The sequence below is a fragment of the Tamandua tetradactyla genome, chromosome 1, assembly GCF_023851605.1.
Source record: "Tamandua tetradactyla isolate mTamTet1 chromosome 1, mTamTet1.pri, whole genome shotgun sequence".
NCBI classification, from domain to species: Eukaryota; Metazoa; Chordata; class Mammalia; order Pilosa; family Myrmecophagidae; genus Tamandua; species Tamandua tetradactyla.
The window spans coordinates 91,852,913-91,868,512 of NC_135327.1; the positions used below are offsets into that span (position 1 = coordinate 91,852,913).

A 15,600-nucleotide genomic window follows, 5' to 3' on the forward strand; every position below is an offset into this window, starting at 1 on the left:
GGGGAAAGTGAAGTCCCTTCGTTGGCACAGTCCAAGCCACTCTTACCTCTGCTCACTGTTCTCACTGGCTGACTCCTCCCCAGATAAGCACACACCCTCCCTGAATGTGACATGTGGTTTCAGGAAGGGAGAAGCCACAAAGCCCATGAGGCTGAGAACCCTGGGACAGAATGGCTCTGCCTCTCTTAGCTGCTCATTGGAGGTCACCTTCATGTTCCAGCTAAGCATCACCAGCTCTGTCAAGTTTCCTTGAGGCTCTAAAACCAGTCGATTGACCCTCCTTGGGCTGCCCCACCCAGCACCCTGTGGACGCCCGGGTGCTGCACTGAAGCTCACTCGCCTCTGACAGGTGAGTCTGTCTCCGCCCCTAGCCCTTGACCTGTGGGCCCCAGCACCGGGGCCTTAGCCTGGAAAGTAACCCTATTATGGGCTCTGAGGACAGGGCGGGGCTTCCCCTCTGCCTGGGGCTCCCCCGGGGCAGGAACATGCATCCCTCAGATGTGCTTCTGGGGTATGGCTGTGTTCATGCTGAGACCAGGGGTCCTGAGTCCCTTTGGATTGTGTCCCTGGGGGAGGGGATCTGATCTCCCCTTGTGGGGATGGCGCCTAAAGAAGAAAACTTCAGTAAGCCTGGGGGACCTTACAGGTCATTTTCCTTTATTTTCTTAACATATGATGAAATTCCAATTCCAGAGAGACATACATATATGCAGAGCAGACAGATGCAGGGTCCAGGTATGCATCAGCCAAAACCCAGGCAGAGAGTGAGTCTGCCCCCCTATCCCCTCCATCCCAGTCCTCACCCCTCCTGGTCTCTGGCCATTGCCCAGGCAGAAACCGAGTAGCTGGGAACGAGATGGATCAGTCTCACCCTCCAGGGAGTCGTCGGAGATGTGGCCCAGCTGCTAGGCCTGGCTGTGCCATCATCTAGCTGTGAGATCATGGGCCTCATTTTCCTTATCTGTGAAATGGGCTAGAAGTCCCTGCCAGGTAATGGAGAACAGAGTGTGTGGATGTCATGATGCTACTCTTGGCAACTGTTAAGGCCTCCTGGGTGTCATGCCGCTTCCAAGCACTCACACGTCCCTGTCTGGGTTTTTATCACCGCCCCAGCTAGGGGCACCTGCCAAGGAACTGCCTCTGGCCCTGGGAAATTAAATGAGCTCATGTAGATAACTGCGCTGAGAATTCAGGCCCCAAAAGGGGGTTCTGCGCTCTGCTGCAGCAGTCCTAGCTCCCTGAGGTCAGGTTGTGCTCCCTCCAGGTGAGTTGGGGTCTGACACACAGGGGGCTCTGCAGGCCACCCAGCTGTTGCCAGTGCCTCCAACCAGGAGCTTGCAGGGAGGGGCTCTACCAACCCGCCGGGGACCCAGCAAGGGCATCTGACTCCAGGCTTATCCACATCAGGGCCATCTGTGCTCAGGCCTGGGGCTTCAGATAACCCAACTGCACTTCAGGAAACACCTGTGCAGAATGGTGACTGCGTCTTCACTACAAGGGGAAGGGGGGACAGAAATAATTATCCAGATGATGCAGAGATAGGTGGAAAAGACCAACTAAAGCTTAGTTAAAGGACCCTGGTTTTCTTCCTTCACCCTCTAAATGGCCTTCATTCTGCAACAGCAGGCCCCAGGCGTCTGGTGTCACTACTCCCTGGGGGTCAGATGTGCTCCCTGCTGGGAACAGGGACTTCTGTGACCAGGACTGTCTGTTGGTCTCCACTTTGAAACAACTGTGCACGTGTACACGGGCTCACGTGGATGCACAGAGAGCCTCGTCCTTGGGGAAAGAGCTCAGGGCAAGTGGAAGAAGCAGCAGCACTGGTCTAGATTCCATCTTCTAGGACCCATGGCATGTCTACACTTCTAGAATCCCAGACCAGGGCTTCAGGCCCGTTGAGCCCTCCCTGTCCCCGCCACTCTATGGATGGGGTCACCGAAGATCCAAGCTAGGGAGCCCACCCTCCTCCTCCTAGGTGGGGAAGGGCCCTGGAAGCAAGCCAAGCTGGAAGGGTGAAGACTGACTTGCCCCTACCACGTCACCTCCTGGCATCTCATTCCCCTCCAGGGCCCCTCGGGGGCAAAGTGAGCATTACCAAGAAGAAAGGTCATGCCCCAAAGGCACAGAGCCATAATGGTGAACCCCAGGCACCTGTGGCAGGCAAGTGGGTGGCAACTCTGGGATGGGGGAGGGGACTTTCCGGCAGACCTCCCATCACACTCTGAGGGAACGACTTAGCAGGGTGGGTCCCTCTCTCTCACCTCCTCCAGTACTTCCAGGGAGAGAGTGATTGGTAGATCTTGTCACCCCCTAGGAAGCAACAAGTCCAGAAAACAGAGAAAGAGAAAGAAAGTAATAGGAACGCCCCCAGATCAGGCTTGACCACAAAGTCCCGGTGGGTCTGTGGGCAGTGACTTTGGCCAGCTTGTCAGAGTGTCTACAATGTGGATTTCCCCGGTCCCCTCCCGCTGCCCACCCCTGCCCCCTGCCCCCGACGTGGGTGCCCGGCCCCGCCCCCTCTATTTGGGCTTCATCTCCACCCTGGAGCTGTCATCGGCATCCAGGTCGTACTCCTCCACCTGGCCGCTGGTCCACACTTTCACACGGTCGGCCAGGTCGCTGCAGCGCGGGGCCAGGATGAAGTCGTAGATGAGCACGGCCAGGGCGGCCCCGATGAACGGCCCCACCCAGAAGATCTAGACACAGGGTGGGTCTGCTCAGGGGGCGTCCGGCCTGGCCGAACAGCCCCCAGCCCCAGGATGCCTCTCCGATCTCCTCCCTGCCCCAGCACCCATGGGAAGGGCTCTCTCCAGCCTCTTTTTCCAAGGGGTGGGCCGCACTCAACCCCAAAGCACCAAGTACTAACGGTGGACCCTCGATCTTGGGTGGGATCTTTTGGCCCCAGTGACCCGTGGCTGCGTTTCACAAGTGGGAAGGCAGCCCCCAGGCAGTTCCACTCCAGACTCCCTGTGACCTTAATAAATGTGCTGATTCCAATTGCACGCCAAGGGAGAGGGCATCTCCTTGCCTCTGTTGAGGGTGATCATCACCCCCTACCCCAGCTTCCAAGGGCCACTGGGGACAGTCTAATCTGATGAAAGGTTGGTCTGGAAGAAAAACTTCCAAACCGTGATCGCTGGGATGCACTGAGCCCTCTAGAATCCATTCTCTGCCATGCTCACTTGTTGGCTCCTGGGAGGTGGAAACTAGCATATTCCCACTGCTCGCCAAAAAGCAGGGGGATGCGAGGCGGGGCAGGGCCAGAACCACACCCGCACCCTCAGGCAGCTGCTGGGAGACCTGCCTACCACTGCTTGCCCGTTGACCCCACCCAGCCCTTCCTCCCGGGCCTCCGTTTTCCCATCTGTGAAACAGACACAGCACCTGGGCCCTGGCGGTCCCCCAGAGCCTCTCAAGATGGGGTCAGGCTTACCCTGTGATGCCAAAGCCCCCCTACCACCCCCCGCCGCGGAGAGGCCCTGGAGATGTCTCACCCAGTGGTCGGTGAAGTCATGGGTGATAACTGCGGAGCCGAAGGACCGGGCAGGGTTGATGCTGCAGCCGGTGTAGTCGATCTGTGAGGGGAAAGAGGCAGATCCAGGGGAAGGGAGAGGGGGAAGGCAAGGGGAGAGGGGAAAGGAGATTGAGAGAAGGGGTAGAGACAGAGAAACCATGCAGATGAAGAGAAAGTGAAAAAGGAGAGAGAACAAAAGAGAGGGATAGAAAGATACAGAGAGAAGGAGATGAGGGCAGGAAGAAAGAGGCAGTTAAAAAAGAAAGAACAGAGAAGAAAGGAAGGAGAGAATCAGACGCAGAAACAGTGAAGGGTACTGATCCACCGAGGCAGCCCGAGGCCCCACAGCTGCCCTCTCCAGACAGGCCCCGGGCCCCAGCCCTGCAGAGGTGACCACCAGCACCCCCGTGCCCCAGCAGGAGCCCTGTGGGGTCCCACCTGCTGCCATTGGCAAGCGCCTCGCCACCAGCAGCCCCCATGGGAAGACCCCCCCACTCACCGCCAGCAGGTGTCCCAGGGCCACAGAGAGGCCGATGGCGAGGGGGCCTGAGCCGCTCAGGTCGCGGCGCCTGCGGTCGGTGGTGGCCAGCACGCACAGCACCAGCTGCAGGGTGGCGATGATCTCAATGCCCAGGCCCTGCCCCGAATTCACACCAGACGCCAGCTGGACGGGGAGAGAGCAGTGAGGCCCGGTGACCCATGCAGGCAGGGGCTGTGTCCCAGGCCCCCCGCCCTGGGCACCCAAGCCGGACCCCCCATGCCCTGGCAAGCAGGGGTGGGCGTCTGGGACTCAGGCTTGGTGCCCTCACCACATCTGCTGTTGAAGCTCAGCTGGTACCCTGGTACATGCCCAGGCCCTTCCAGGCTCTGCCGAGAGTCCAGAAACACTCCCCCTTCCTGCTAAAGCAGGCTGGATTTACCCCCGGGGTGGCTAAGACCATGGAAGGAGAGAGCCAGGGACACTCAGGCCGGAGGAGAAGCAAATGGGGTGGGGAGGGCCCAGCTGGAGACATACCTCACACCCCAAAACTCCAGCATATTTTTCCCCTTCCCCTGTTGCATCTAAAAATCCCAAAGCAGCTCTTCAGCTGGCTTTCCATTGTACTTATCTTCCTGGCTGCCTCCACCTTTTGCCTCTCCTTCCCACCTCTCTCTGTGTCTTTCTCCCTCAGTGTGTCTCTAACATTCCTTCTAGGCCTTTCCCTCCCTGTCTCCCCCACCTTTTCCCTCCCTCCTGGTCCCTGCCTGGATCCCTCCCTCCCTCTCTCTGGCCACATCAGCCTCACCACCCAAGGTCTGGCGGCTACTCACTCCCAGGTCACATTTAGAAACATGACTCATGGGGAAAAAAAGGCTGCCTGAGATGCCCAGAGCCCTCCCCCTGCCTGCTGTGCATACTGGGCATGGGGGGGTCCAGTGTGGGTGCACCAGACCCCTCCATGTGGGGGGCCCAGGGGCCAGATGCACCACAACAGGGGAGCACACCAGCAAACATCTACACACAAAGTTGCCTGGATGTAACCACTTATGCTGTCTTCTCCAGGTCTGGGCTGGGGTGTGTAAAACCAAGCCTGAGCTCCAAGGCTCACTTCTACCTCCTATCTTGAGGGTATGGGAGTCTTTAAAACCCTAGGGCAGTTTTCAAAATCCTGACTGGGGGGACACTCCTTCACTCACTCAGAGGTTTAAGGGGCGCTACCCTGAGGCCACCTTACAAGAACAATCCTCTTCCCGCCTTTGTCTGCTGCCCTGAGTTACAGGGAAAATGACTCACATCCCCTCCCCTGCCTTGCAGCCCCAGCTCTGGGCTTCTCTCGGTGGACCCCACAGCCTGTCCCCTCAGATCAGCCAGCCCACCGGGCAAAGCCTGGTTTTCCTTGGACCCCAGGGTTGGGCCATAGAGGCAAGAACCCTGTGTTCAGGTTCTGACTCCTACCTGCAGGGTCTGTGACCCTGGGAAAGTCCTATCCCATTCTGGTCCTCAGTTTCCCCATCTGCATAATCGATCTACATTTCCCTGCCCACTCCCAGAGCAGCTGAGAGGTTTCAAGGCAGTAGGGGCTGTCTTGGAGCTCTTGAAAAGTACTGCATAGGCAGGAGGGCTCAGGAGGGCTGTTCTGGCTTCAGTACGGGTTCTCTCTTATCTTATATCCAGGATTGGGGGACAGGTAAAGAAGCAGGGCAGAATGGAGGTGACAGAGGTATGGCTGGGCTGGCTCGTGCTGATGCCCCTCCCACCAGCTGTCAGGCCTTCTGCCGTCTGTGTGCAAGCCCTCAGGAAGCTCACAGCTCCTTCTACTACACTCCCCTTTGCTCTCCAGGGTGGGCCTAATTGCTGGTTGGCAGGAGTCCTGAAACTAGCCTTTGGGCGCTTGTTGATGGAGCCAGCCCTCTAAGTGGCTTGTCCGCCCAGCCAGCCTCAGACTCCCGCCTGCCCTGCCGCTCTCACAGATGTGGCTTCCCTGAGCTCAACTCCTCCCCTAGACTTTAATCAGGTCTTAGAGACCCCAGCCCCTGCTCAGAGGACAGTTTTCCATGCAGAGTGAGAACGAGGGGGATGTGGTCTAAGCCCAGAGCTCTAAGCCCACTGGAAGGGCAGGGAATAGCCCTCTTCCCAGGAAACTCTTGGGTGTGTCCCTTATCAGACTGCCCAGAGTCCTTAGCTCACAGCTTGTGGGTTGGTAGCCTGTTGTCAGTTTAACTGGAACTCAGGCCTTGTCGCCTCACTATACCTGTGGTTGAAGCTCCATCTTAGGCCCCTAACGCCTACCTTGACCCTCTGAATGCTGGCCACCACCATCAGGATGGCTTCCCAGATTGCTTCAGCATCTATTACCCTGCTCTCCTTTGACTATCTAATGCACTTGCACTATCTGACATTTGGATAATCTAGATGATGAAAAATTGAAAGGAGCGGTTAGAAGGACAGTTGGAAGAGCACACAGTGAAAAATCAGTGTTCAGGAAAAACCAGGTAGAAAATTCAATACTTATACTACTGTTTACAATCTATTAAATCAAGCCAATTATTTTAATAGGATCAATTCCAGTGGTGCCCACTGGCCACTGAAAAAAAAATGTTTCCATATCTCCAAGTAATTTGCTCAGCCCAGGTCTTATATTTCATTGATAAAGGCAAAAACAACAAAAAAAAAGATAACAACCAGTTCTGTCAATACAAGTGTAAACAAAAGCATAGTCTGTGCATTTAATCTGAAGCATCAAAGAGACTAGAAACTTCCTGTCTGTACATCTAACCCATTTACGCTCACTGCTCAAGGCTTAATTGAGACAGTAGGGGTTTTAAGAAAGCTTCCTGAATTCCTGACTGAAGTTAACTTCTGCTCCACCATGCCCTCTCTGAACTGTCTGTGCATCTTGTAGGTAAGTAATCCTCTTGCCTTTATGTGGTTGCCTTATCCCCAGCTAGCCTGGGAGTTCATGGAGGAAGGGATGGGAAACCATCTCCATCTCCCTGCCCAGATCCTGAGACAGGCTCAGCTGTGTAGTGATTGGTGTGACGGAGGATGCCAGCTTTGCAGAACTCCCACCCTCTCTAGAGGCCGCCTGACTCCAGAAAAGCACTCAGACCCAAGGCCAGTTTTTTGACTTTCCAACTGGAAGATCATGGGCCAGTCATTAGCCTCTCTGGGTCACAGCATAGCCTGTGCAAAGCTTGCTAAGATGATGGATGAGGAGACCAAGGCCAGGGAGGAATGCAGCTTGTCCAAAAAAGTCCCTGTCCAGGGTCCTGTGCCTTCCCAAACTCGTAGGCCACAGCACAGCCAAGGGACCTGGCTATTCCCAGCTTTGACTGGGGGACTAGCAGCAGGTGGCTCTGCAGCTGCCAGCATGTCCCAAGCTCCAGCATAATCGGGGGTTGACCTCTCCAGCAATGTACTCTGAACTCTCCCTACCACCCATTGGTGGCTGACCAGGGCAGCTTCCAAGGAGCAGGGCTCCCAACACGGTCTGAGCACCCTGGCACCCCGCCCCTGGGAGAGGCAGGCCCAGAGCCAGGCCTGAATGAAGCTCTGAGCATCCGCTCACCCACCCCAGAGACATCTAGACCTGCTCCCCCCAGCCCAGTGCTTCCGGGACGCAGCACTCACAGTAGGGGGACCTGGCAGGCCTCTCCAGGCTAGTGGCTGCCACCATGGGTGGTTATGGGTGCCTGTGTCTCTGGGAATCCACAGCTTTGTCCATCATGTTAGATCAGTGTGTGGTGTATCAGTGGATGGCCATGCATGCTGAGGTGTCAATTTCTCTTTTTCTTGTTAGCGATTAAGAGGTTTATAACATAGTAATTACATGATGAATCTATCAAAGAGCTATAAAAACTCTCAGCCTATGTGGACCAAACAGTATAGCTCAAAAACACTCAAAAATTGACAAACAGAATGACAAGCAGAATTTGATCATCCACTACCAGAATGGAAAACTTTAATAACTTTCTCCCAGAAACAGATAAAATGAAGCAGTTTAAAAAATGTAACAGTATGAACATGAAATATATATATTTGAATGTGATTAAAAGAGGAAATGTTAAATTATAGATATGGTAACAGAATTAAAGTTTTTTGAAAATCCATGGAAATACACTACATAAACAGTGAACTCTAAATTAAACCATGGACTTTATTTAGTAGTACAATTATAAAAAAGGTGCTATCATCCCTCATAACAAATGTTCCACACCAATGCTGGGTGTTGGTAGTGAGGTAGTATATGAGAATCCTGTATTTTATGCATGATTGTTCTCTAACCCACAGCTTCTCTAATAAAGGGGAAAAGAAAGAGAGAGAGAGAGAGAGAGAAAGAAAGATAATATGAACATGGCAGATTTTAAACACATAATTAACATTTTTGATGTAAGGAAGATATGTAGAACCCTCAACTCCCAAATTAAGGAAATATACACCCTTTTCAAGCACATGTGGGACATTTAGACAATGCTGGTGTATCGGCCAAAGCGTCTCAACTATCTCTGAAAATCACCATCACACAGGAAGCCATCTTTGCTGCGTGGGGGGACTCCATATGTCGGGGGTGTGGGGGGTCTCTGAGTGGCATTTGCCCTGAATGGCCGCACCTGTGTGCCAATAGCATTTTCCGAGGGTTTCACTGTGCCCCTGTGTGTTTAACCCACCCCCAACAGTGCCACTATTAGCTGGGGGAGGGGAAGGAAGAGGGGAGGATGGTCCCCTTGAGTGAGAGAGCAGCAAGTCTCCAAGTTCCCTTTATTTGCTTCCAGAAGCCATTTCATCTTCCTGACAAGAAACAATACACAAAGCAATGGCTTCCTCTCTCCCTCCCTCCCTCTTTTCCTTAGTCCAGGACAACCCCTGCCCCCCCCCCCAATCAGGGAAAGGAAGAGGCCCTATCAAGGAGCCCTCCTCACCAACCACCTGGGGTCCAGGCACTTGGGTGTGAGCTCGCAGGTTTGAGAATATGTTGCACACCCACATGTGTGTGCTTCTTGAGTACAGTGCACACAGTGTGTATCTGTGTATGTGAGGGTATGTTTGTGTGTGTGCAATACAATTGCAGGCATATTGGAGCAACAGCAATATCTGAGAGCTGGGAGACAGGAGGCTGGGGTCACAGTCCTGCCCTGCTGGTATTCAGTGTGCAACTTTAGGTAAGTCTTCACTCTTCCGTAGGCCTCAGTTTCCCCATCAGTGTAATGGGAACTTGGCCCAGATTCCAACCCTAAAGAGTATCCACGAGACCTCCCTGCTTGACATCAGCTGCCCCAGCCCCCCTGCCAGTGTGGTCAGGACCCCCATGGTCACCTTGCAGGCCAGGTTGCAGAAACCTGAGGCTTTCCACAGGTCATCTAAACTGCTGCACTCAACATGCCACAAAGAACCCCCTACCCACTCACTGCACCCCTATACAGCCAGGAGCCCCAGTGCAGCCTCCCTGCCACAGAGATCCACTTGTACTCCCCAATGGCAAGTAGCTTAGTGACACAGAAACAGCCCCCTCCCAATTAATAAAAAATCCTGGTTTTGGAGGGTGCATTTTCCAGTCCTCTCTACCATCTTTTGACTTGGGGTTTTTAGCCTCAAGATGGGCTCACTGGGAGCACACCAGGGTTGTGCTCCCTGTAACCCCCTGGCCCCATGCCATCACTATGAGCAACAGCCCTTCTAGGCCCCCAGGGTGGGCCCTAGAAAAATTGGGGGAGCATTCTCTGGGCTGTGTAGGTTGGGGAGGGTTGCATGGAATTGCTTTGCCATGAGCTAATGGCTTCAACTAGCACTGCAGGAAGGCTGCCTGCAGCAGAGAAGGAGGGCAAGGTGTGAGATGGGGTTGGGGCCTGGGAGGACTTGGGTGAGGTGGACAGAGGTGGACGGGGCCCTGGGCTGGTCTGAGTCCCCTTAGACTTAAGCGCCTAAGTACGTCATGTCCAGTCCCAGAGGGTCGCCCCTTCAGACGAGAGTTCCTGGGGTTTCCGGGGCAAGCCCTGGGGGGTTGGGGTGGCAAGACTGAGGCTGGCCAGGCTTCTCTGAAGGCTCTAATATGGGAAACAGCCTCTGAATTTTCCGTGGCAAGGGAAGTCTCCACCGCAAAGCTCCTGCCTCTTTCTCTCTCTGTACCCTCCCCCTCATCTTGTTCTGGCTAGAAATAGTAATTATATGTCCCTGCGGTGGCACCACCACCCAGCAGCCCCCTGGCAGGTCGGGCTGGGCAGGGACATTGGAAAACTATGGCTCCACCTTCCCCAGCCCACCCCTCAAGGTCTGGAGGAGGAGGAGGGAGGGGCTCTCAACCCTGAAAGAACTGGTGGCATGGAGAGGTCTCTCCCTTTATGGTTGGGGAAACTGAGGCAAAGGCAAATGAGTGGAAAGGGGTCTGAGGTCTGGTCCCTAATGGAGCAGGTGGAAGCATTTCCCAAGCAGTCAGGCCAAGGACCAGCAGGGTGAAGAGAAGACTCCTAGGAAGAGATCTGTCCTGCACTTGAGGCCCCAGGGGAAGGAATCACACACTCTAGAATGACCCCGGAATCTAACCCCTTCAAGACACTGACAGTGACCTGAACCCTGAGCCCTTATGGCCCTCCAGAGCCCCAAACCCTTATTACAACCCCCAGTCCAGCCACACCCACTCCTCAGACATAGCCTCCCACTGCTGCATCCCTTGCCTGGTCTCATGCAGTTCCTCTGCCTGGAGCCCCCATGCCTCTCCTGGGCCTGCCTCCATATTCAGGCCCACAGGGCACCTCTTCCCCAAAGACTTCTTGGCCCTCCCACCTCTCAAGTCCATTCCCTAACCCACCTGACCTCTCCTATCACGCCCGCCACCTGCCACCTATCACAGGCAGCTGTGTCCCAGCTTATCTTGTGTGGGGCTGCAGGCTTCCCGGGGCAGAGAGCTGGGCTGAGTCAGCACCCTGCAGGTCCTTGTCGTTTCTGCAGGAAATATGCATGCGGGGAAGTATATAACAGCCAGCCAAGGGTCAGGATTCCCAAGTTGACCAGTGTCTTCCCACCCAAGCCCCAGCCTCACTCTGCATCTCCTTGTTTTGCACATGGAAAGGATGAGGTCACATAGGTGAAGTCCCACAGTGTATTCATGACTGAGCTTGGGCAGGGCCAGTCCAGGGCACTGAGCCCTGCTTCTGAGCATCACATCCTAGGCCAAAATTGGGGATTGGCCCTTAGAACCAGCCAGAACCCTGCAGGCTGGACAGGGGAGGCTCCTGGTCACAGCTCCAAAGCCACCCTGCTCTCAGGGTGTGTCCTAAGCTCTGACTCAGTGAGGAGAAAGTTGTCCCCCCCCCCATGTCCCCAGGGGACCCCTCTGACTCACCCAACCACTTCCTGCTACTTCTTTCCTTATTTTCCCTGGAAATCTCCATGCCAATGGCCCACTCCACCCATTTTTGGCGAGGGTGGGCCCTGGGGCCAGAGGGGCTGTGGGAGCCTCCCTAAGGGTTTGGGGGAAAGAGTGTGTCACCTGCCATGCAAACGGGTCTCTATCCCATCGAGGCCACCCCAGAGTCCCTTGGATCCCAGGTCCAGTGTTCAATGAGAGGCCTTGGGGGGCACCTTCATTGTTTCTAGGCCCAGGATTTGTGCTTGCAGAGATACTTCTGACCCCAAACTTCCAAGCTCTGGACAGAGCAGTGCCTGAAACCCCACTCTAAAACTTAGTCCCTTGAAGTTTGGCATTGTCCTTTGTGAGATCCTCTTGGCCAAACACTCCTGGGAATGGTTATAAACTCAGGAAACAAAACAAGTTTGCTAGTATTTCAGGCATGGCCAAGAGATGCCAAGATACCTAGAGTCAGGTCCCTAGATCCCTCTTTGGGCCACAGGGTCCTCAACTCCAAGGAAGCCCAACAAGTTAGTAGTAGACAAGGCTTGAACCCAGATTACCTGCCTCCCTGCCCTGGGTTGGCCCCACATGAGGCTGCCTGCCCCTTGTGCTCCCCCATCTACCACCTGCTTAGCCCAGGTATGGGGCTGATTCTGAAGAGTGGAGGCCACTGGAGCAGGGCACAGCCAGATAAAGACAGGCACAGAGGATGCCCCTCCCTGCAGTGTCTGCCTTGGATGCCCTCACCAAAGAAGGCAAAGCCCTTTGCCAGCAGATTCTTGGCCCTGCCTGCCCCTGGAGTGGAGGAGATGAGAGGGGCCAGAAGTCTCAGAACCCGAGACCTTTCCCCTCTGGGGATCCTCTGTCCACGCTCATCATCTCCAGCCATGCCCCAGGGTAAGCCTGGCCACACCCAGAGAGCACAGTCTGGAGACACCTTCCTCTGGGCCACTACGAGACTGAGACCTGGAGGGATGTGGCCTCCCTGAGTCTATAAAGGCACATCTTCTCTGGCTAAAGTCTAAACTCCAGTGGCAAAGCTAATCTTCAATCTTGGGATGAGCAGAGGTTGGCTCTGCAAAGGGGCTGAGCAGGTGTCACGGTGAAACAGAAGTGCTAATCCTCCCGTGCCACAGCCATGCCAGCTGCCCTCTGCACCAGGCTTTCACCAAGCCACCCCCAGCTGCCACCTCCAGGGCCTGACCTTTGGCTGGGAAGCAGGAAGACCGCTGCTATAAACACCCTTGGCTGGCTCATGGAGCCCTCACCAGCTCCAGCCCCTGCACTGTCCTCACACAAACCTGCCCTGCCCCGGGCCCACCAGCCTCATTTCTCCAGCCCTGACCCCTCTTCTCTCTACTCCTTTGCCTCTCTACCCCTGGAAGGACACCCCTAAGCCTGCTTACCTGTCCCCTCGGGCCCCCTGAGACAGACACATGTCCCCTCCTCCACACCTCACTCCGCCTCCTGTTGCCTCCTATTGTGGTCCAGACCGGGCCTGAGTTTGAACTTGGATGAAGTACTGGAAAACCCCAGGTCTGAGACAGCAGGCAGCTAGCACCAGCAGCCAATTAGTTGCGCTAAGCGGCTCCGGAGGAATTCTTTTTCAGCAACTGCCACCCAGTCGCCAACATCTGCTTATCACTAGTGACCCCAGCTCAGATCCCATCAGAGGCAGGAGCAGTGGGCACACATGTTACACACTCACTCCACACACACACACATGCACACACACACACATTCACATGGCAGCACTGACGAGCTCACAGACACACTTCCAGAAATAGACACACACACACAGGGGCACACACAGCTTACACAAGCTCAGAGACCCATACTAGCATGCATGTGTGTGCACACCGGCATACACACAAACACACACATGCCACACCTCTCAGGGCCCAGGGAGCAGAGCCCAGGAGGAGGTGGAATGTCTCAATCAGCCCCCACCCCACATTGTAATCCAGGAAAACTGCCTTCAAACAGCCCCAGAAAGTGTTTTTACTCCCTTGTCTTTGATTCACAGAGCAGAAGAGTAGGAGATGGCTTTTTCCTTGAAAAGCACTTCTTGGGGGTCCCATGTGAACGTGAGGGACATGCAAGTGGCTGCATGGGGAAGGGGGCACTGTGCTGCACCCCGGGGCATCCTGCAGGGCGGGCATCCAGGGAAGTGTGACTGGGGACCACGGCCGGAGCTCCCTCAGGGTCTGGCACTGCCCCTGCAGCCCTGGCAGGACAGGCAGGGCTGAGGGGCAAAGAAACTGCAGCCGAGGCCTGGGGAACTTCTGGCTCACAAGTTAGCTGCCTCCAAATCTCATTCCCCACAATAGATGCCCGGCAGGGGACCTTGGCAAGACTATTTTCCTCTGGGTCTCAGCTTCCCACAGTGCCTGGCAGCAAACGGGCTCTGGGCTACAGGCCCAGCTGAGGTCCAGTTCCAGCTCTGCCCCCAACTCTCTGCGTGGCCCCCCAGTTACCTCTTGCCGCCCCGTTCCTCAGTGTCCCCATCCGAGCAATGGGTGGAGAACGGGCCCGGGGACCTCTCAGCCTCCTTCCAGAACCACCCCAGCCCCCCAAGCCTGGGGCCAGCACACTCACCCCATTACGGCCGAGCGAGTTGCCGGGCAGGGAGGAGGTGATGCCCGACAGGATGGCGGTGGCCACAATGGCGCCAACGCACTGCGCGACCATGTACAGGACGGCACGCAGGAGGCTGATCTGGCAGCTAAGCAGCAGCCCCAGCGTGACGGCCGGGTTGAGGTGGGCGCCGCTGATGTGGCCCACGCTCTGGGCCAGCGTGGCGATGCTCAGCCCGAAAGCCAGCGACACCTTCACGTTGTCCTGGACCGTCCCCGCCGTCTGGTTGCCCACCATGGGGTAGTTGAAGCCCAGGGCAGTCCCGATGCTGATGAAGATGAAAAGGATCATGGCCAGGAACTCGGCCGCCACAGCCCTCCAGAAAAGCTTCTTCTTGAACTCACTGGCCATGCTGGTGGGGCGGGGGGTGCTCGGCTGGACGCTGCTGCCCGGTGCAAAACTCTCTCCGAGAGCTGAACCACGGCCCAGGGCTGGGCCTATTTATAGGGCCGGGTGGAGGGGGGGGCAGGGGGGCGCGTGGGGAGGAGAGCAGTGGGGGCACACAAAGGGAGGAAGGCCTCTCCTTACTCCTGGCCCGCCCCGCGCCACACGGGCCTCCTCTCTCCTCTCTGCGATGGATGCAGCACAGCTCTGCTGTCGGCCTGCCAACTTTTCTCCCTTCCTCCTCTCCCCCCCTCCCTCCCTCCCGCCCTCCCTCCGCCCTCCGCCCTGCCCAGCCCAAGGAGGCAGGCAGGAGGCAGCCACCGCTTGCTCTAATAGGCTTTGGGAAATTCCTCCCAGCTGGCCCCACTCAGGGGGCCAGAGAGACCCAGGTGTCCCCGCCCTGAGCACAAAGCTCAGGGGGTGCCTAAGGAAGGGTAGGGTCCGGCACTCCGGATGGGGCTGGCCCGGCGAGCCGACTCCGGAGGTGGACGTTGCCCTCCCTGGAGGGAGGCACGCTGACCCCGCCTGGCATCTGCAGCCCACCCCGGAGTGTGCAGGGCCAGGGGTCGGAGCGGCAGCTGGACTCCCTGCACACCAGCCCTGGCCCAGCACTGGATTTCACTTCGGGGCACGTCCCGGAGGCCCCAGGCTCCAGCCAGGGCTCAGCCGGGGCCCAGAGGCAAGGGGAGGCCACCCACCCCTTGGTGGCCACGCCGAGGCCGGGAGAGGTGGGGGTGTGTAGAGGGAGCCAACCAACTTGTGAAAAGCAGAGTGAACCGATGGTCAGGGGCCCGGGTGGGAGATGAGTATAGTTCAGGATTTCCTTCTCCATGGTGGCCCAGCTGACAGAGATAGGACGGCTGGCAGGACGGGTGAGGAGGAGAAGACCTTAGAGGGGAAGGGGAGAGACAGGGAGGAAGGAGAGAGGAGGAAAAGGGAGATGGAGAGAGACTGAGAGAGAGAGAGTCAGAGGCAGAGAGAGAGGGAGAGAATGAAAGAGTGGAAGGGAGGTAGAACCAGGCAAAAGTTGGAGGGAAAGAAAGAGATCCATCCCCAGCCAGGGACAATGAGACCAGCTGGAGCTGAGAAATAGTGATGGAGGCCCAAGAGACAAATTGAAAAGAGGGGAGAGGATTGGACCCAGAGCCAAGAAACGAAATGAGGAAGATGCGTGAAAGAGTGGGACCAGAGGAGGCACCCACCATCACCCCACCAGGCAAAGCAGACCCCGGGGTCGGG

The 15,600-nt window shown here is 56.3% G+C and overlaps 1 protein-coding gene across 1 annotated transcript; it reads right to left on the reverse strand.

Annotated features, from left to right (window-relative positions):
* Positions 1–629: 629 nt before the first annotated feature.
* On the reverse strand, positions 630–14,611 carry AQP1 (aquaporin 1 (Colton blood group)). Its single transcript, XM_077120500.1, has 4 exons — positions 13,939–14,611; positions 4,014–4,178; positions 3,495–3,575; positions 630–2,696 (listed from the first exon to the last, which is right to left on the reverse strand). The coding sequence occupies exons 1-4, from the start codon at positions 14,326–14,328 to the stop codon at positions 2,520–2,522; spliced, it is 813 nt and encodes a 270-aa protein (XP_076976615.1). The 5' UTR covers positions 14,329–14,611; the 3' UTR covers positions 630–2,519.
* Positions 14,612–15,600: the final 989 nt, after the last annotated feature.

Coding starts and splice junctions, on each gene's coding strand:
- AQP1 (XM_077120500.1), bottom strand. CDS start 14,328: ATGGCCAGTGAGTTCAAGAAGAAGCTTTTCTGGAGGGCTGTGGCGGCC. Junction 4,179..13,938: donor ACTCGCTCGGCCGTAATGGG/GTGAGTGTGCTG, acceptor CTCCCCGTCCAG/CTGGCGTCTGGTGTGAATTC. Junction 2,697..3,494: donor ATGACTTCACCGACCACTGG/GTGAGACATCTC, acceptor CCCTGTGTCTAG/ATCTTCTGGGTGGGGCCGTT.